At 47.9% G+C, this 21,306-nt stretch overlaps 1 protein-coding gene across 1 annotated transcript in view; it reads right to left on the bottom strand.

The window, feature by feature from the left end:
• The window catches only part of LOC122703094, a 72,674-nt gene that overhangs the window by 31,426 nt on the left and 19,942 nt on the right, over window positions 1–21,306 (bottom strand). The window contains exon 3 of the mRNA XM_043917183.1: window positions 19,929–20,024. Within this exon, the coding sequence (XP_043773118.1) occupies window positions 19,929–20,024 (96 nt within the window). The remainder of the gene's footprint in view (window positions 1–19,928; window positions 20,025–21,306) is intronic.

Here is a 21,306-nt window from a genome sequence, read left to right as displayed (position 1 = left end):
TAGGTGCGGCCAGAACTAGAACCAGAGACCTGAAATAACGTTGGAACTCTCGCTGAGGGTGTCAGGTTGGTCAGTAGGCCTATGCATTTGCGTGGGAAAGTGGACCAGCTTTCACCTCCTCAGACCCAGAAGCTCAACCTCCTGATCGCCCAACTGCTGACACCCATACCCTTGAAGAGCTGATGGGGACAATAAGAAAAGATTTCTGAGTACTAATTTGCAACTCAAAACAGGATGACCAGAGAGATCAGACAGTCCAGAGCAGTGATTGCCCAATTTTTTTAATGTGTGGTCCATCAGTAAAATATTTAGACTATGCATCTTCAATAAATGCACATTTATCTTTTATAAACTGATAAGTACATGGCAAATAGATGGGGAGACAGTGGAAACAGTGGCTGACTTTATTTTGGGGGGCTCCAAAATCACTGCAGATGGTGACTGCAGCCATGAAATTAAAAGGTGCTTACTCCTTGGAAGGAAAGTTATGACCAACCTACACAGCATATTAAAAAGCAAAGACATTACTTTGTCAACAAAGGTCCATCTAGTCAAGGCTATGGTTTTTCCAGTAGTCATGTATGGATGTGAGAGTTGGACTATAAAGAAAGCTGAGCGCAGAAGAGTTGATGCTTTTTTTTTCTTTCCATTTATTTTTATTAGTTGGAGGCTAATTACTTTACAATATTGTAGTGGTTTTTGCCATACATTGACATGAATCAGCCATGGATTTACATGTATTCCCCATCCCAATACCCCCTCCCACCTCCATCTCCCACCTGATCCCTCTGGGTCTTCCCAGTGCACCAGCCCTGATAACCCTATATGCAAAACAGAAAAAGAGACACAGATGTACAGATTTTTTTTTTAATTGATGCTTTTAAACTGTGGTGTTGGAGGAGACTCTTGAGAGTCCCTTGGACTGCAAGGAGATCCAAGCAGTCCATCCTAAAGATCAGTCCTCAGTGTTCACTGGAAGGACTAATGCTGAAGCTGAAACTCCAGTACTTTGGCCACCTGATTCGAAGAGCTGACTCATTGGAAAAGACTCATGCTGGGAAAGATTGAGAGCAGGAGGAGAAGGGAATGACAGAGGATGAGATGGTTGGATGGCATCACTGACTCAATGGACATGGGTTTGAGTAAACTCTGGGTGTTGGTGATGGACAGGGAGGCCTGGTGCACTGTGGTTCATGGGGTCGCAAAGAGTCAGACACAACTGAGTGGCTGAAATGAACTGAAGTGAAGAAGACTAAACCACCACATTATATGGAGCTTCCCCACTGGCATGAGTGGTAAAGAACCTGCCTTCCAATGCAGGAGACATAAAAGGGCCAGGTTTCCAATGTTCATCGCAGCACTGTTTATAATAGCCAGGACACGGAAGCAACCTAGATGCCCATCAGCAGATGAATGGATAAGGAAGCTGTGGTACATATACACAATGGAATAGTACTCAGCCATTAAAAAGAATTCATTTGAATCAGTTCTAATGAGATGGATGAAACTGGAGCCCATTATACAGAGTGAAGTAAGCCAGAAAGATAAAGACCAATACAGTATACTAACGCATATATATGGAATTTAAAAAGATGGTAACGATAACCCTATATGCAAAACAGAAAAAGAGACACAGATGTACAGAACAGACTTTTAGACTCTGTGGAAGAAGGCGAGGGTGGGATGTTCAGAGAGAACAGCATTGAAACAAGTATACTATCAAGGGTGAAACAGATCACCAGCCCAGGTTGGATGCATGAGACAGGTGCTCAGGGCTGGTGCACTGGGAAGACCCAGAGGGATGGGATGGAGAGGGAGGCGGGAGGGCGGATCGGGATGGGGAACACATGTAAATCCATGGCTGATTTATGTCAATGTATGGCAAAAACCACTACAATATTGTAAAGTAATTAGCCTCCAACGAATGAAAATAAATGGAAAAAAAAAGGCTGGGTTTGATCCCTGGATCAGATAGATTCCCTGGGTCGGGAAGATCCCCTGGAGGAGGGCATGGTAACCCACTCCAGTATTCTTGCCCAGAGACTCCCCATGGACAGAGGAGCCTAGGGGTCTACAGTCCATAGAGTCACAAAGAGTCAGGCATGACTGAAGTGACTTAGCACGCACGCACCACATTCTGCACACTGTAACAAGTAAACTGAAAATAGAATGTTCAAACAGATGAAAAGTAAATATAAATGGAAGTGCTGATATTTGTCCCCACTCTCCAGTGAATCATCTCATCTCCAAAAGCAGCAATAGCCAAACAGTAATAGCAAAGTTCCTGCTGAAAACCCTATCAGATACAAATAATTTCATCACATTCAAGGAAACCCGGGATCAGGAAGGTCATACCCTTGATTTGTATCGAGCCTACTGGGGGACACAGCCAGGTCGTGAACTTGGGTATGCCTGGCTCCAAATACCACTGTGACCTTGTCTTTTCTCCAGTGTCAGGTCCAAGTGAGCTAAGACTGAGCCTGAGCAGGAGTGGGATGGCCAGCGCTGTCGTGTGGTGGTGGTTTAGTCACTAAGTTGTGTCCGACTCTTGTGACCCCACGAACTGTAGCCTGCCAGGCTCCTCTGTCCATGGGATTCTCCAGGCAAGAATACTGGAGTGGGTTGCCATTTCTTTCTCCAGGGGATCTTCCTGACCCAGGAATTGAACCCTGGTCTCCTGCATTGCAGGCAGATTCTTTACCAACTGAGCTATGAGGGAAGTCCCAGTGCTATCATAGTCAGTAACTATAAGCTGAAACAGCCATGACTTCAATACCGTATTTAATTTTTGTAAATACTTGATTTTCTAACTGCATAGGAATAAAAATGCCCATTACACTAAGCAGATACCTAAAATTAGACAATAAGACCGTTTTAAACCTCTGAAACAGCTACCAGTATATAATTATTCACTGCCTACAGACTTCATATTTTTAAAATAGTCACAAAGAGAAGGAATAATTAAGCTGGCATTAGTTCAGTTCAGTTGCTCAGTCATGTCCGACTCTTTGCGACCCCGTGAACTGCAGCACGCCAGGCCTCCCTGTCCATCACCAACTCCCGAAGTTTACCCAAATTCATGTCCATTGAGTCAGTGATGCCATCCAACCATCTCATCCTCTGTCGTCCCCTTCTCCTCCTGCCTTCAATCTTTCCCAGCATGAGTCTTTTCCAATGAGTCAGCTCTTCCCATCAGGTGGCCAAAGTATTGGAGTTTCAGCTTCAACATCAGTCCTTCCAGTGAACACCCAGGACTGATCTCCTTTAAGATGGACTGGTTGGATTTCCTTGAAGTCCAAGGGACTCTCAAGAGTCTTCTCCAACACCATAGTTCAAAAGCATCAATTCTTCGGCGCTCAGCTTTCTTTATGGTCCAACTCTCACGTCCATAACCTGGCATTATTAACCCATTATTGGATCACCATCGTGTTTTAGTTACGTGATTCACAAATTTCCCTCCAGATTGAAACTGAAATTCGAATCAGGATCAGTTAGATTTTGGGGTCAGACATGGGAAAATGCAAAACAGAAGTGGGGGTTTTGATTAAAAAAGCCCAGAAACTGTCAGGGTACAACGTCAGACACTGGCCCGCTGTCCTGGACAAATCTGCCAGTAACAACATGAATTCCCTTCGACGCAAGCGATTTGATGCAGGAAGGAAAGTCATGTCAGGATGGCAAACTGTCAGTGCCTGGCACTCCCTCCCCTAAAATTAACCTGGAGAATCTACAGAGCTAGAGAAAGATCAGAGGAACAAACAACAAGAACAGTGAGATCAGAAAGATTTAGAAAATCAAAGATCAACGTAAGTGATGCCCACTGTCAAAGCTGCCCCTCAAACATCCTCCACACAAAACATGCTGAGAAGATGACCATGATTTTTCTGACCACTGCAGCAAAGGGAACATCACCTTCCAATGGTCGGCAGTGTCTCAAGAGGCGGGAGGACATTATCAAACCTTACAGAGCGTTGGAAGCTGATTTAAAGCGAGTCTTCCGAATGGGGAAAACTTGACTAGGATAAGGCAGGGACCATGACTCAAGAGTCCAGAGGTGGTAGAAATGAGATGAGGATTCTGCGGCAAAGAATTCAAAGGATTTTAGGGCACAAGCTGGCTCCTGATGTTTTCCATTGAAAAATCGATAGTCTTTCTAAAAACTTCTCTAAGAACAATCGTGCAATTGTGTGGGCTGGAGACCCCTAGAAAGATAAAGTTAATGAAGACAGGGACTTCCCTGGGTGTCCAGTGGTTAAGACTCCACACTCCCAATGCAGGGGGCCCCCGGGTTGGATCCCTGGTCAGGGAACTAGATCCCACATGCTGCAGCTAAGAGTTTGCATGCCATAGCTAAAAGATCCCACATGCCAAAACTAAGACCTAGTGCAGCCAAATAAATATTAAAAGATAAAAAATAAAGTTAATGAAGATAGAGAAGTAGCACAGAGTCATACTAGGGTAGGCAGTAGGTGTGGTCCAGGCCGGGGATGGGGGCAGATTTTCTGTTCTTACTGGTGGGAGAGGGGCTGGCACTGGGGTGCTGGAAGTCCCCAGAGCTGGCAATGAGAGGTACTTGGTTGCACTTGGTACAATAGTTGGGGCACTTTTACCTTCTGCTCTGGCTGCCGTTCTGTGACCCTTGGAATAATCACTGAGGGCCCATCAGGCCAGGCCCTGCTCCTGGTCTCTGAGAAAGAAGCAGAACCCTGCATGACCTTTGTTGGGGTGAAGACAGGAGAAAATCAGGAGAGGACAGATCCCCAGCCTCAGGCATCACTCCCAAGCACTCCCAAGTGAGGAATCTGAGGAGACAGGCTCTTCCAAATCTACTGAGAGTCAGATACAACCCTGACCAGGGCATCAGGGAGAGAAGCTCATGGGACCTGGACCTCGACACCCCGGGCTCTGTAGGAGAGGAAGAATTCCGTCTCCCTCTCTCCTCCTAGGCGCTCTGGCTGGGCCTTTGAACCAGGCAGATTAACAAAGAGGAAAAATCAGTGGAAGGGTATTAGCTTGTGTGTTAATATCATGCATACACATGGGAGTACCTGGAAGTAATTCAAAGTGGGGTTAAAATTTTGGGGTCTATATATCTAACTTAGCTGGGGAAAGGGATGGGGGCAAAAGGACATGTTGGGAGGAGGAAATGACTTTTTGGAAAGATAAATGGGCCTGCAGGGGACTAGATGGATATACAATGGTTTGCGACAACGTCTGGCTGGGGGTAGTCTCTAAGAAAAAAAAATTCCAGTTGCTCTCGGGAAGGGATTTATGACAATCAAGTTCTTTCAAGCAGATAAGGAATTTCAGGAACTCAAATGTTTTCAGCTCAAAATAATTCTTATGTCAACATGGCAACTTTGGGGTGGCAAAACCTGATCCCTTCAGTTCAAACCCTCCCCTGCCTTTAGACTGTGCGATTGATGCAGACCTGGCCTTGACAATGCTATGGGGTCCTGAACCCACAAGCCACAGGAGCCACACTCCTGAGAAGGACTATACAGTCCGTGGAATTCTCCAGGCAGGAATACTGGAGTGGGTAGCCATTCCCTTCTCTAGGGGATCTTCCCAACCCAGGGATCGAGCCCAGGTCTCCATCATTGCAGGCGGATCCTTTACCAACTGAGCTACCAGGGAAGCCCTGAGAAGGACAACCATCCTGAAATAAAAAATAGTCAGATAAGCATCATGTACCCCCAAAGGAAAATGATTGAAAGAGGAGGACAAAAAAGTTAAAGAGCACAATAATAAACAGACTTAAGATAAAGGAAGAACTGGTAAAAAGCACCTGTAAGAATAAGAAAACATTTTTTAAAGAAGAGGAAGGGCAGAGAACTTGGGCAAAGACATTTCTCCATAGAAGATACACAGATGGCCAATAAGCACATGAGAAGAGGCTCAACACTATTAGTCATCAAGGAACTGTGAATTAAAACCACAAGGAGGGACCACTTCACACACACATACGATGGCTATGATGAAGGGGGGGAAAGCCAGAGGATAACAAAAGTTTAGGAGGTTACGGATAACTTGAACCCTTGTGACGGAAATGTAAAATGGGGCAGCTGCTATGGAAAGTGGTATAGCAATTTCTCAAAAAGTTAATCATAGAATCACCAACTGATTCAGCAAATGAGAATGAACTCCAAAGAATGGAAATCCAGGACTTGAACAGATATTTGTACATCTACATTCATAGCAACATTGTTCACAGCAGCCAAAAGGCAGAAGCAATCACAGTGTCCATTGACAGATAAATGGACAAACAAAACATGGTATATACATACCATGGAAAATTATTCAGACTTAAAAAGGAAAGGAGGGAAAATTAGGAATACGGAACTAACAAAGACGACTGAGCGACTTTCAGTTTCACTTTCTTTCAATGCCCCTTAGGGCTTCCCAAATGGTGCTAGTAATAAAGAACACGCTTGCCAATGCAGGAGATGTAAGAGACCAGGGTTCAATCCCTGGGTTGAGAAGATCCCCTGGAGAAGGGAATGGCAACCCACTCCAGTATTCTTGCTTGGAGAACCCATGGACAGAGGAGCCTGGCGGGCTATAGTCCATGGTGGGGGTCACAAAGAGTCATACACGACTAAAGTGACTTAGCATGTGCGCAATGTTCCCGAACCATACACCTAAAATGATTATAATGGAGAGACTTCTCAGGTGGTCCGGTGCTTAAGAATCTGCCTTGCAATGGCAGGGGACACAGGTTCGATCTCTGGTTGGGAAGCTAAGGTCCCACAAGTCTCTCGGTCAAAAAACCAAAACTGAAGCAATATTGTAACAAACTCAAAAAAGGCTTTAAAAATGGTCTGTGTCAAAAAAGAATCTTTTTTTAAAAAGTAAGGGCAATAACTCTTGACACACGTTACTTACAAAATATGCTGCACAAACTTTAACTCATGATTCTCACGAGAATCCAGGGCAGCCATAAATTGTCATCCCACTTCCACGTTGGAGCTCAGATGGACTGGTGGAGAGTGACTTTCCCAAGATCACACAGGTCAGACAGTGGGGCTGGGACTGGTGCCCAGGGCTCCTGACCAGAGCAGTTGTTTCTCCCACTGTACTTGCTGACTGGCCAGGGCCTGGGCGCAGACCCCGTGCAACGACTTCCGCCTCGCTCAGGCTCTGATAGGAAAGGGCAAAAAGAGCTTCCAGCAGGGCCATTCTAACCCAGATCAGCAAGTGGGGCTGGAGTTAATTGCCTGTTAGTTTCCATGGTTATGTCTTACTCTGTTCCCCTAAAGTCTCAAACAAGAGACTAATACAGCGGGAGGAAATTCTCCCAGCGGGGTCAGAAACGCTCCCTGACTGTGTACAGAACATGTCAATTGTCTCCAGCTTCTGAGAAAGACTCTGCTTGGAAATAGTTACCGCTGTGCCAAAGAAACACCATTTCCTGGCAGCCTGAGCCACAGCCATGTGTCCGGAGGCATCGCTCTTTAAGGAAGGAACCCACAAGACTCCGGTCCTCTCTCCACACCTGTCTCATTAAGCGATTTCGAGGATTAAATCAGTAAGGGCTATAATGTACCTAAGACGACAGCTGGCTCACATTGACCCCCGATATTTTAATTAATCTTACAATTTCAAACATCTTCACACAACTTAATAAAAGTAGCTTTTAGTTCCTTGCTTAAAGCAGAATTGTAGATCTCTTGTGTTGGTTCTCCAGATTCAGCTTCATCCAGAGCATGGATGAAAACAATGCTAAGGGAAAGGCCCAGAGCATCCTAAGGAACGACCAAGAGGTTGCCCTTGACCTCTGGTCCTTACACTTCCCTGGGAATCAGAAACCTTAGCTCACATCCCAGGTGCACGCGGTTGGCGGCGTGACCCCAGTTGAGCAAGGGGGTGAGCCTGCTGAGGCCTTCGTTTGCCCACATGAGGATGAGCTAGGCCCAGCAGCAGAGCACTGGGCTTGGACATGTCGTGGGTGGTGGGAGGGCATGGCGGTGCCCTAGATCAGGGCACCTGGGCTTGCTCAATTTAGCATGTATGCATGCGCCCTGGCCAAGGCAGGTTGCCTCGGGTTTTGCGAGGGGCCGACTAGGTAATCAGATGGATCCAGCCTGGCTTCACACCCCTAGAGCAGCTCTGGGGGACATGGCTTGAAGACCAGGTAGAAGGGCTGTGGGCAGCAGAGGCACCTGGCCAGACACAAGGCCCCTCACCCGGGCCTGCACTGGGCCCACTCACTGCCGCTCCATCCCTGGGCAACTTCCTGAGACCAGCATCCGGGCTCCGAGGGTCCATCTCTGAGGGTCCATCTCGGAGGGTCCATCTCCGGTCCATCTGCCTCTCCATCCCTGGGCTACTTCCTGAGACCAGCATCCAGGCTCCGAGGGTCCATCTCTGAGGGTCCATCTCCAACAATTCTGGCCACCAGCTCTGACCAGGCCTCTCTCAACCTCTTTCACTCCTCCACACCAGCCTTACCACACCACTGCTGCCGCCCACCCCCTTTAAGAAAATCTTGCTTTTTCACTGTCTTTTAAGACCACAGCAACTGAAATATTGGCTCCTCTTCCTTCCAAGACAGAGAGAGCTTAACTTCCTGATTATAAGGCATGGGATAATTACATACCACCCTTCTAGCACAGAAAAGATCATTTTGTTTTGTTTTCTATTAAAGCAGGCTGAATATTTATATTCTGCCATAATTTCAATGCACCACTTTCTCTTTTTTTCTTTTTGTATTTTTTTTAAATGTTTTGTTTTTCATAGGAGGATAACTGTTTCACAATGCTGTGTTGGTTTCTGCTGTACAAGGTGAACCAGCCCTAAGTGTCCAGGTGTCGCCTCCCTCCTGAACCTCCCTCCCATCCTCCCATCCCACCCTTCTAGGTCATCACAGAGCACCAGGCTGTGCTTCTTGTGCCATATAGCAACTTCCCACTAGCTCTCTGTTTTACACACTGTAATATATACACATCCATGCTATTCTCTTAATTCATCCCACCCTCTTCTTCCCCTTGCTGTGTCCACAAGTCCATTCTCTACGTCTGTGTCTCAGTTCCTGCCCTGCACATTGGTTCATCGGCACCATTTTTCTAGATGCATGCATCACCTTCTAATGAGACAACTATGGCCTCTGCCTTGAGATGCTGGTCAACTAGCACCGAGATGCCCAGGAGAGTGCCCTCTGGTGAGGGGACGAGTGAACAGTTAGGGTGGCAGCAAGCAGCACAAAAGGATATCCGGATAGCGGCCTGGGGGGCGGAACATGACCATGTCCTAGGATAGTCATTTGAGAATAAGGCTTTGGGCAAAAGTAGAGATGGGACTCAAGAAAGAGCGGGGTGTTGTGAGAGCAAGCTGCCGGAAGAGAGGACATCCGGGTGGCCTGGAACCAGAGGATGCTGCAGGGCCACTTTCTGGGAGCCCTTTGACTTGTCCCGGGGGCTGACTTGCAGGGCTTGGAAAGCGACAAGGACGGAAGGTCTGGGATAGTCCTAGGGAGCAGAATTCCCTTCAACTGAAGGAGTCAGCCAGTGCCCTTGAGGCTTTGAGTTCAAGCGATGATATCCAAAATTAGGACAAACCCAGGGCGTCCTTACCAGGAACATGTAAGGCAAGGCATCTTCCTGGCCAGCAGGCTGCTGCCTGAGTCTGCTGATGGTATAAGTGGAGGCTGGGATTTGGGGGCACAGAGCAGCTGATGGACAATGGATGGAACACTCCTTTCTACAGTGGGTAACCCAGAGCATGCTTGCTCTCTGTATCCTCAGGGCGCAGATAGACACCCTCCAGGAGACCGCTCGCGGGAGCCAGTTTCCGTCCATGATGCACGCTCACCTTCTCTTTAGTTCCCGTCTCTCGGCAGTCTGAGTCCCCACCTGTCAAGCCAGGACAGGAACTAGTCGTGTGTTTAGGTGCTTGCCTGCTTGTGTTTCTTCCCTGAAAGTGAAAGTGAAGTCACTCAGTCCTGTCTGACTCTTTGCGACCCCATAGACTGTACCTGCCAGGCTCCTCCATCCATGGGATTTTTCAGGCAAGATTACTGGAGTGGGTTGCCATTTCCTTCTACAGTTTCTTCCTTGCCTCCTTCCAAAAACAATCTGAGATAACTTTCCACAATAAAAACCAGAGGAAAAGTGGCTATGTTTAAAAATCAGAGCATTGGATGACAGTTTGGCAATTTCTTACAAACTAAATATATTCTTATCATATAATCCAGCCATCACGATCCTTGGTATTTACCCAAATGAGTTGGAAACATCTCCGCACTAAAACCTGCACACCATGTTTATAGCAGCTTTACTCAGAATCGCCAAAAGTTGAAAGCAACTGATACCCTTCAGTGGGTTAACGGTCAAGCTGAGCTACATCCAGCCAATGGAATACTATTCAGTACGAAAAAGAAATAAGCTGTCAAGCCATAAATAGACACGTTGGAAAGTTAAACGCATGTTACTAAGTGAAAGAAGCCACTCTGAAAAGGCCATGTATTGTATGATTCCAACTACATATAAGACTTTCTGAAAAAGGCAAAACTATGGAGACAGTAAAAAGATAAGTGGTTGCCAGGGGTTAGGGGGGAGGGAAGGATGAATAGGAGGAGCACAGAGGATTTTTACGGTAGTAAAATCTATGCTGTGTGATGCTAACATGTTGGATACATGTCATTATACATTGTTGAAATTCATAGAACCCATAACAGCAAGAATAAACTGCACCAACTATGGACTGTGGGTGATGATGTATGTTAATGTATGCTCATCATTTGTAACACATGTACCTTCTGCTGTGGGTTGTGATATTGTGGGAAGACGTGCACGTGTGGGGGCAGGGGGATCTGTGTGCCTTCCTCTCAGTTTTGCTTGGAACCTAAAACTGCTCTAGAAACAAAAATATCAAAAAAAAAAAAAAAAATCAGGGCACTGAAAAAGCAGAAAGGTAATGCCTGAAGGAGAGTTAATGGGTACATATTCAATTACATATCCTGGTATATAGTCTGTTTCCTTTCCTGTCCCCTTCAGGCACAAAATCAGGGCAAAGATTCCTAAGAGCAGAAATAGAGACACCCAATCAGTTAACATATTTACTCTACCAGGTAAAATAAAATACAACCAGGCCCATGCGCATCTGCATTTACAGATCTCAAAAGTACAGAAGGTTGAGCAGAAAAGCAAGTTCAAAACATTGTCAACAGTAGAATCGTAGGATTTCTAAACACATTCTGTGACGCTGCCTGTTGCTCAGGGCAGCATGCAGGATAAATTATGAAAGCATGGCACCGATGGGTCTAAATCTGTGACAACAGTCACCTCTCAGGGGAGCTGAAAGGGACAGCACTGGGAAGGGAAACAGGGGCTCCCAATTTTACCTGCAGTGTTTTATTTCAATAAAACAAGCAAATGAGGGACTTCCCTGGTGGTCCGGTGGTTAAGAATCTGCCTTTCAATGCAGCGGATGTGGGAAACTAAGATCCCACATGCCTTGGAGCAACTAACCCCATGTGCTGCAACTTTTGAAGCCCTAGGCCACAACTAGAGAGTCTTGTGAACCACAACGAAAGATCCAGCAGGACACAACTAGGACCCAACACAGCCAAATAAATAAATATTTTTTAAAAGAATAAAATTTAAAAGAAAACAAGCAAACGAAAGTGTCTGAAGTTAAATATCTGTTCCTTTGCGGTGTCAGGAATGCAAGAGTTATTATCCTTTGCACTTTGTACTTTTAAGAGTCCAAAATAACTATTCATAACTTTATAAGAAAAAAAGAAAATCGACCGTGGCCAAAATGGTAAAATCGAGCCGGCTGGTCAGAAAGCGGCTTTTCCTGGGGAAAACTGTCCCCAGGTGCTCACCACTGATGCGGGTGGATCCACCGGGGCAGGGAGAGGAGGGCAGCACCGGTGTCTCAGGGGAGCTTGTAAGCCTGCTGCTGCTGCTGCTGCTAAGTCGCTTCAGCCGTGTCTGACTCTGTGCATCCCCATAGAAGGCAGCCCACCAGCCCGCAGTGAGGTCTTAAAGGTACTTTGTGATGTTTGACTCCCGAGGAGGTGGCCGAGGACAGCTCACAGCTCATCTCCTTGCTGGGACCCCCACTCTTATCCTGCCCCCTCTCAGGTTCACTTTGCATTCAGGGAGCTGGCCCTGAACTTAACAGCACTTAAGTTCTGTTAGCATAATAAATGCCTGTCATCCGCTACCTAGAAATTTAGAGGAAAGTTGGGGTAATTTTTACCCATCTCCTGAGCACCTCTAAGTAAGTAGGAAATTGGCTGCCAAACCCAGGCAGACACTCTAGAACACCGTGTTCTTGGGTAATTCGGCCTCACTTTCTAGAACATTTACCCCATTTAAGAACTCGCTGTTGCTAGGTTACAACCAATGAGTAAACACCCTGACTTTCTATTATTGTTCCATAGACTCCCAGCCTCTGTCCTTTTATTGAAACGGCTCTGCTAAGGGCGCCCATGACCTCCTAATCGTTCTCTCTAGTGGGCACTTTCTAGTCCTTCCCTTGTCAGACCTGTCGCCCACAGACTTGGGCATTGGTCTCTGTGGCTTCCGGAAAATTCCTTGCGCCTCTCTGCTCTCTTCCCCCTGCCCTGCCCCACAGCTTGCCTCTTAAAGATGGCTGGTCCCCAGGCCCCTCCGCCAGGGCCGGGATGGGGTGAGGCGAGGAGATCCAGGTGGCACGTCTCACGGGTACCTGTCGGTGCCTGGGATAGAGGTCCTCCGATAGTTTGCAGCCCAAGCCCTCAGCTAGCCTCTTCCTTCTGATCCCTGATGCCTCCCCAGGGGCCCTGGTCCAGGCTTCTCCATGGAGCACAGGCCTCCCCTCCCTTGTCTACTGGGACTTCACCCAGGGCTCCTCCCTAGCCTCAGGCCCAGGTGTCCGCCTTCCTTCTGATGTCTCGACCTTCACCTCCCCTCACCTTCTCAAGAGATGGCATCCACCACCTCAGTAAACAAGCTCACCTTTCTCCCTCAGCCTCCCAAGATAGAGAAGTGAAGGTCATCCCCCGCTCCACACGCACACACATAAAACCCCACTTCTCTGGGGCTTTCCCAGAGGTCCAGTGGTTAAGAAGTCGCCTTGCAATGCAAGGGACACCGGTTTGATCCCTGGTCCGGGAAGATCCCACAGGCTGCAGAGCAACTAAAGCCCATGTGCCACAATTACTAAGCCTGAGCCCTAAAGCCTGAGGGTCACAATTACTGAAGCCTGTGTGCCTAGAGCCTGTGCTCCACTGCAAGAGGAGCCAGTGCAGCGAGAAGCCCTCACACTGAGACAAAGAGTGGCCCCTGCTTGCTGCAACTAGAGAAAGCCCTAGTGCAGCAGTGACGACCCAATGCAGTCAAAAAACATGTCTCTGTCACCTGTCACCTTGGTAGGCTGACTTCATGTATTTCTCCAAATCTTTGCTTCCTCATCACTCCACCGTGACTGCCTTCTATCAGACCCTCACGTCTCTCTCCGGGACTGCTGCAAAATTCACCTCATCACTGTCCTTGTTCCAACTGGATAACCCACCTCGCCCAGTCACCGGAGACTCAGTGCATTCCTGCTGTGATCAGTCTCCTCACGCACAGGACTTTGTGTGTAGAACGATTCCCCTCTGACGGAGGACAATTTGGCAAAATATTTATCAAAAGCATAAATGCAAATGGCCTTTGACTTCGCAATCCCACTTCAGGGAATTCATTCTCCGTGCACATCTCCTATGTATGAGCCTATTAACTGCAGTCTTGTTTGTAATAGCAGGACATTGGAAACAACTTCAGTGCCTTTACATTCATAGGGGAAGTCTGGAATATAACATGCTGGGCCCATGGAACACATTACAGCTGACAGAAAAACCCCAGCAGCGCTAGACGTCCTAATGCAGGATAACTCACAAGGCGTAGAAATAAAATGCAAGGGGTAGAACAGTGGTGCCTCATGTGCTGCCGCAGAGCTAAAAGGGGAAATATAGTCAGGTACATATTCAGATTCTGTCTGGAATAAACACCAAAAACGGCCAGTGATTGCTTTTGAGATGAGAACTCAAGGATAAAGGCCAGGGGAGAGTTGTTCCCATAAGCTTTTTGTACCATCAAAAATTCTTCAAGCTGACTATGTTTTTACCTCTCCAAATAAAAATACACTCAACCCATCTTGCATGCTATGGCCAGCAACCTTTGCAAAGTGCAAATCTGATCACATCACACTCCCACTTCAAACTCTGCAGGGCTCTCTACAACACTGTGTCTGGGACGGCCACAGTTCACTCTTGTCTAGAGCAGTTCACACCTGTAAGGGATTTTTAGCGCCTGTTCACTCTCAAAAGTATCCTGGACGGATGAAAAATTACACCCTGACTCTACTGGTGGCACTAAAGATGTCGTCCAGCCTCCGTCCATAACCGGAACTGCACGCCTTCTTCATCTGGCCCATCTCCCATCAGCCCCACCCGACCAGGCCCCTGGTGGCTTTTTAAGCTCCAGAAAATTCTGAACTACCTATGGTTCCCCCCACCCACCCACATACAGGCTATTTTTAGCCCCCTTTGCTCTCAGGCTGCACCCTCTGCTAGAGAAGCCTCCGACACCCCCAGGCAGGGACAGCCAGCCACTCGGCCCCAGACAGCCCCTCGGCCACAGATAGCCCCTCCCGTCACTGCACCACCCTGAAAGCCACTCAGAGCCTGGAGCCTCAGTACCACAAAGCTTTTATGATCCTGCTTTCTCTCCTATTCTTGACGGCTAGAGCTGCGTCCTATTTAAAATCAAAGGAAAAAGCAATTCACCAACTTCAAGCCCAGCTCCCTGGTTAGGGGAACTAAGATCCCATAGGCTGCATGGGGAAGCCAAAAAACAAAAAAAAGAGGCAGAAAGAATTCATGAAAGGCCTTACCACAGTGCCTGGCACTTAGTAGGGTCAATACATGTTGGTAACACATGAACTGATACTGGATCTGGAGGGACTCTCAAAGCTCACCTAAAGAGATCCAGGCCCCCTGACTCAGGGTTCAGAGAGAAGTTTCTGGAGCTGGCCACCCATGCTCGCAGTCTTTCCCCCTGGAACTTTGATTCCCTCTGGGAATTCATCTTCCTGCCTGGAAGACAGCACAGCTGACCCCCAGCTGGCACATGGCTGGGTCCTGTCCATGTCAGGCAGGTTTGTCTCTGCTTGTGCCAGACATTCCCCACAGCCTGCTTATCCAGGAGCCAAAGGAGAAGGTTCTGGGCAGGAATAAGTGCTCAAGGACGTCAGAGTTTTTCTCTTCCAAGTAGAAAATCCGCCGTCTTTAGAAGGCAGAAAGATTTTTAAGTGGTGGTTGTTTATTGAGAACGGGGTTGTACCCTCTTAGAGATGAGCTTGGCTTTTACACAGCCTGTGTGCACAGGGTCACGGGCGTTCCCAGATTTGATGAAGACTGGGTTCTACTACTCGTGGCTGCAAGGGACATCTGAGGCCAGTGCATACCCAGGGCCTGGGAGCACAGAAGACAGGGTTTCCATGGCCAGGACCTGTGTGGTCAGCAGATGGCCAAGCAGTCAAAGACCCGGGCCCTGGGAGTACAGAAGGCAGGGTTTCCATGGCCAGGACCCACATGGTCAGCAGAGGGCCAAGCAGTCAAAGAAGGAAAAAGTTGGGGCAGCACAGAGTTCTGGGGGCCCAACCCAGCAGGGACTCCGGATTTCATGAGGCAAACAGCAGGATACAGTGGAAGGAAGGCAGGAGGCAGATGAATCCCTCTTATCCGCAGGGATGACTTCAACCTCTCTGAGACTCTGCTTACTTCCCTGTGCAGCAGGGGTGATGATAACTCTGTGGATTAAGAAGACGGATGACAGTGGGGGTGGGGGTAGGGGCACAGATTACATCCCTACCACAATACTTATTAAATGCGGTCTTGCAACATCACAGAATTTTGAAGAACTATGCAGGAGGCACACTCTTACCCCCATCTTTCTGGCTCCTAACGGTACCAGTCATCAGTTTATTATCTCTCAGCTCCAAATCCACCCTGTCTGCCTGCCTCTGGGATGCCAGAGCTGGACTCTGGGAACCTTTGTCCTTGCCAGCAGGTGCGAGCCGAAGCTCTGCCCCTAGAGGACGCTGGAGGGACACAGCAAAGCCACAGAGGAAAGGGCTTCTCACCTGCTCCCAGGTGTGGTTTTTCCCTCCCCGGGCACAGCCACCGACAGGACTGGTGCTCAGGAGTCCTGGCGGCACTGACGTCTCCAGCAACCTCACCACTACCCAGCGCACCACTTTCCCTTCGGGGGACTAGCTCCAGCCTGCTCTCACAGCCCAACAGCCTGGCCCCCGAGGCCACTCTGGCACCCAGGCCGGCAGACTTTGTGTTTCTGCAGGGGCTACTCCCTCTCCTAAAGGTCTGAGTCCCATCTCGGGGACTCCAGGTCTGTAGTCCCTTTCTTGTTTACTGTCATCGGCCCCGGGGGTGGAGGTGGTTGGACAGCCGCTCTCTGCACCTGCTAATGCTGTGTGTGTCTTAGGGGGAGCTTGTGCCCTGCTAGTGGCTCAGTCCGGTTCAGTTGCTCAGTCGTGTCTGACTCTTTGCAACCCCATGGACTGCAGCACGCCAGGCCTCCCTGTCCATCACTAACTCCCTGAGCTTACTCACATTCATGTCCATCACGTTGGTGATGCCGTCCAACCGTCTCATCCTCTGTCATCCCCTTCTCCTCTCGCCTTCAATCTTTCCCAGCATCAGGGTCTTTTCCAATGAGTTGGTTCTTTGCATCAGGTGGTCGAAGTATTGGAGCTTCAGCTTAACTAGTGGTTAACCACCTGTATTAGTGTCCTAGGACTGCCATAACAAGCTAGTGGCTTTAAACAACAGAAATGTATACACCACAGTTCTGGAGACCAGACGTCCAAATGCAAGGGCTCATTCCTCCTGGAGTCTCTGAGGGGGCAGCCACACCACACCTGTCTCAGCTTCTGGTGTTGTCAGCGGTCCTCAGCTTCCCTTGGCTCACGGCTGCATCACTGTCAGCAGAGGGCGCTCTCCTGTGTTGCGGTTGCTCAGTCACTAAGTCCTGTCTGACTCTGTGACCCCATGAACCGCAGCACATCAGGCTTCCCAGTTCAGTTCAGTTCAGTCGCTCAGTCATGTCTGACTCTTTGCGACCCCATGAACTGCAGCACGCCAGGCCTCCCTGTCCATCACCAACTCCCAGAGCTTACTCAAACTCATGTCCATTGAGTCAGTGATGCCATCCAACCATCTCATCCTCTGTCGTCCCCTTCTCCTCCCGCCTTCAATCTTTCCCAGCATCAGGGTCTGTTCAAATGAGTCAGTTTTTACATCAGGTGGCCAAAGTATTGGAGCTTCAGCTTCAGCATCAGTACTTCCAATGAATATTCAGGGCTGATTTCCTTTAGAATGGACTGAGTGGATCCCCTTGGAGTCCAAGGGACTCTCAAGAGTCTTCTCCAACACCACAGTTCAAAACCATCAATTCTTTGGTGCTCAGCTTTCTTTATAGTCCAACTCTCACATCCATACACGACTACTTGAAAAACCACAGCTTTGACTAGACAGACCTTTGTTGGTAATGTCTCTGTTTTTTAACATGCTATCTAGGTTGGTCATAGCTTTTCTTCCAAGGAGTAAGCGTCTAAATTTCACAGCTGCAGTCACCATCTGCAGTGATTTTGGAGCCCCCGAAATTAAAGTCTGTCACTGTTTCCATTGTTTCCCATCTATTTGCCATGAAGAGATGGGACTGGATGCCATGATCTTAGTTTTCTGAATGTTGAGTTTTAAGCCAACTTTTTCACTCTCCTCTTTCACTTTCATCAAGAGGCTCTTTAGTTCTTCTTCACTTTCTGCCATAAGGGTGGTGTCATCTGTGTATCTGAGGTTATTGATATTTCTCCCGGCAATCATGATTCCAGCTTGTGCTTCATCCAGCCTGGCATTTCGTATGATGTACTCTGCATATAAGTTAAATAAACAGGGTGACAATATACAGCCTTGACATACTCCCTTCCCAATGTGGAACCAGTCTGTTGTTCCATGTCCAGTTTTATTTGTTGCTTCTTGATCTGCATATAGGTTTCTCAAGAGGCAGGTCAGGTGGTCTGGTATTCCCATCTCTTGAAGAATTTTCCACAGTTTGTTGCGATCCACACAGTCAAAGGCTTTGGAATAGTCAATAAAGCAGAATTAGATGTTTTTCTGGAACTCTCTTGCTTTTTCAATGATCCAACAGATGTTGGCAATTTGATCTCTGGTTCCTCTGCCTTTTCTAAATCCAGCTTGAATATATAGAAGTTCACGGTTCACATGCTGTTGAAGCCTAGCTTGGAGAATTTTAGCATTATTTTGCTAGTGTGTGAGATGAGTGCAGTTGTGTGGTAGTTTGAATATTCTTTGGCATTGCCTTTGTTTGGGATTGGAAGTTACAGTCCTGAGGCCGCTGCTAAGTTTTCCAGATTTGCTGGCATATTGAGTGCAGCACTTTCACAGCATCATCTTTTACAATTTGAACCTCCACTAATATTGTTCGTAGTGATGCTTCTTAAGGCCCACTACTTGACTTTGCATTCTAGGATGCCTGGCTCTTGGTGAGTGATCACACCATCATGGTTATCTGGGTCATGAAGATCTTTTTTATATAGTTCTTCTGTGTATTCTTGCCACCTCTTCTTAATATCTTCTGCTTCTGTTAGGTCCATACCATTTCTGTCCTTTACTGTGCCCATCTTTGCAGTCAGGCTTCCCTGTCCTTCACTATCTCCTGGAGGTCACTTACATTCATGCCCATTGAGTCAATGATGCTATCTAACCATCTCATCCTCTGCCTCTTTCTTCTCCCTTTGCCTTCAATCTTCCCTAGCATCAGGCCCTTTTTTCAATGTTACTTAGTAGGTGCTCAATAAATACCTGATGACTACTGACATTTTAGAGTTTATTAGAATCAGAATCTGAAGGATATTGCTATTACTCTCCCAGTAATTTTTTTAAAAATAAGATTTTAATAAATAACAACCTGAGAGAAACCTTGTATCTAGGGAGTTTTCTTCTTAAAATTCAGCATCTTTGTTCCCCTTCCTTTTTGTGCTGGAAAATGTCATATGGTCAGTCTTGAAGCTGACTGAGATCATATTCTGTTTTAGTGAACTTCAGTGATCCTGTGTGACTTCCAGCATGGATAAGCCCCATCCTGCCAAGCCGGACCTCCACACAGGCCTGTCCAGAAGCAGGACTGGAAACTGGAAGGTTCTCTGAGTGCCCAGGCTGGTTTCTGAGCAGCTGCAGTAGATGACACAGAAGACGAACAATGGGTTGTGGCTACGGCTTTGTTTCCCAACTCGTCACCTATGTGTCCTTGGGCCATACCCTTCCCCCTGGTCAGTCAGAGGTGTCCTCCTGGAAATAGTCCATATTTTCCATCTGGTTTGGGTCAGCAGACCCTGCTTAGAGGGGAATGCACCCTGTAAAGAGATCACCTACCATTTTGCAGGGTTCCAACTGGGATATGTTTACTGCCAATTAAGCTGTTTTCTAATACAAACCAACATAATCATTAAGAGAACAATCTTGATGGAATTAGCATTTGCTTAAACTCCTGGGAACCGTTGACAAGGTAAAAATCAACAAATGATTAAAGCAAATTGCTCAGAGCTTGCTTCCTGGGGTGGGGTGGGGAGCATGGGGGGGGGGGGTGTCCATCCAGATCAGACTTCAGTGTGAGGTTTCCCCAGGGAGCTTTCTTGCGGGAGCCTTGGCTTGTGTCTCAGATCCCAGCAGAGATGGATCCCAAGGGGAGTCCATTCCTGCCCTCTCCACTCTGGGAGCTCATGAGAAGCATGTTCAAGTGTGGGGAAAGTGGCCAGCTCCGGCCAAAAGAGCATCCGTGTGGACCTCAGTGCTCACCTTCCCGTGACCTTTCTGGGCCTCTATTTTTCCTCTGTGAAATGGGTGTACTAATCCCTACCTTCCTCAAACACAAGGATGAGCGGTCCGATATGCAAAGTGCCTGGCACGGAGTGGGCCTCCATCAGTGCCACTCTCAGCGCATCATCTTTAGGGCCTGCGAAGGGGAGGGATCTCGGCCACAGCCCGGTGACCACCCAGCTGTCTGATCAGAAACCCCTCAGCCCTTTGATCCTCCACAACCCCGTTCTGGAATGTAAGGTCATCAGAGCACTCTATCTTGTTCTCAGCTGCCTCCCTGGCACCCAGAACTCAGATGCGTACCCGGGGACCTCCATAAACACCTGTGGAGTGAACCTGTGAGCAAAACAGGTGCAGCTCTCAACACTAACCACCGTCTTAGCTAACACGCCTCTCACCTCAAGAATTTTCTAAAGGGAATCAGACAACCGACAGCCCTGGCCCCCTCCATTCCTGAGATCCGTGCCAGCCTATCCATGTGGTCGCCTTAACCTCTCCAGAGAAGCCCCTGTACAGTCTCTGCCCCTTCAGCGCCCTGGAGGTGATGACACCCATGCCAACATAGCAGGTCTGGGCTCCCTGCAGAGACCATCCCCGGACCTCTTGTCCTTCATTCAGTATCCTTCAAGGCCTCAGTGGAAACTCAGACAGAAGTCTACTTTTACACATACCATTGCACAGATAGAGAAATATAAAATAAAACAAAGCACAAGATTTCTGAGACATTTTCAAAGATGTCAAAGATTTTTCCAGTAGTCATGTACAGATGTGAGAGTTGGACTACAAAGAAAGCTAAGGGACGAAGAATTGATGTTTTTGCATTGTGGCGTTGGAGAAGACTCTTAAGAGTCCTTGGACTGCAAGGAGATCCAACCAGTCCATCCTAAAAGAGATCAGTCCTGAATATTCATTGGAAGGACTGATGCTGAAGCTGAAGCTCCAAAACTTTGGCCACCTGATTCGAAGAACTGACTCATTGGAAGAGACCCTGATGCTGGGAAAGATTGAAGGCAGGAGGAGAAGGGGATGACAGAGGATGAGATGGTTGGATGGTATCACCGACTCAATGGACATGAGTTTTAGTAAGCTCTGGGAGTTGGTGATGGACAGGGAGGCCTCGCGTGCTAGAGTCCATGGGGTCGCAAAGAGTCGGACACGACTGAGCGTCCAAATGGAACTGAACTGAACTGAAAGATACTCGCTGTTTGTCCTGCTCCAGCTTGGGGAGCGGCTCTGCCCATGCCTGCGTGCAGGGACTCAGGAGGCAGCAGGGACTGCAGGAATTTGCCCACCTGGGCCTCCCAGGCTTTAGATCCCCTGTCCGCTCTGCAGTAGCTGGGAGTCCTTGGGCAAGTTACATAACCTCCCTGGGCCTGGGCTTCCTCGCCTGTAAGATGGGATAATAATAGAACCTCCTC

Source organism: Cervus elaphus, chromosome 11, assembly GCF_910594005.1.
Source record: "Cervus elaphus chromosome 11, mCerEla1.1, whole genome shotgun sequence".
Classification (NCBI taxonomy): Eukaryota; Metazoa; Chordata; class Mammalia; order Artiodactyla; family Cervidae; genus Cervus; species Cervus elaphus.
The sequence above is the reverse complement of the archived record's forward strand: the minus strand, read 5'-3'. Positions and strand labels throughout refer to the sequence as shown.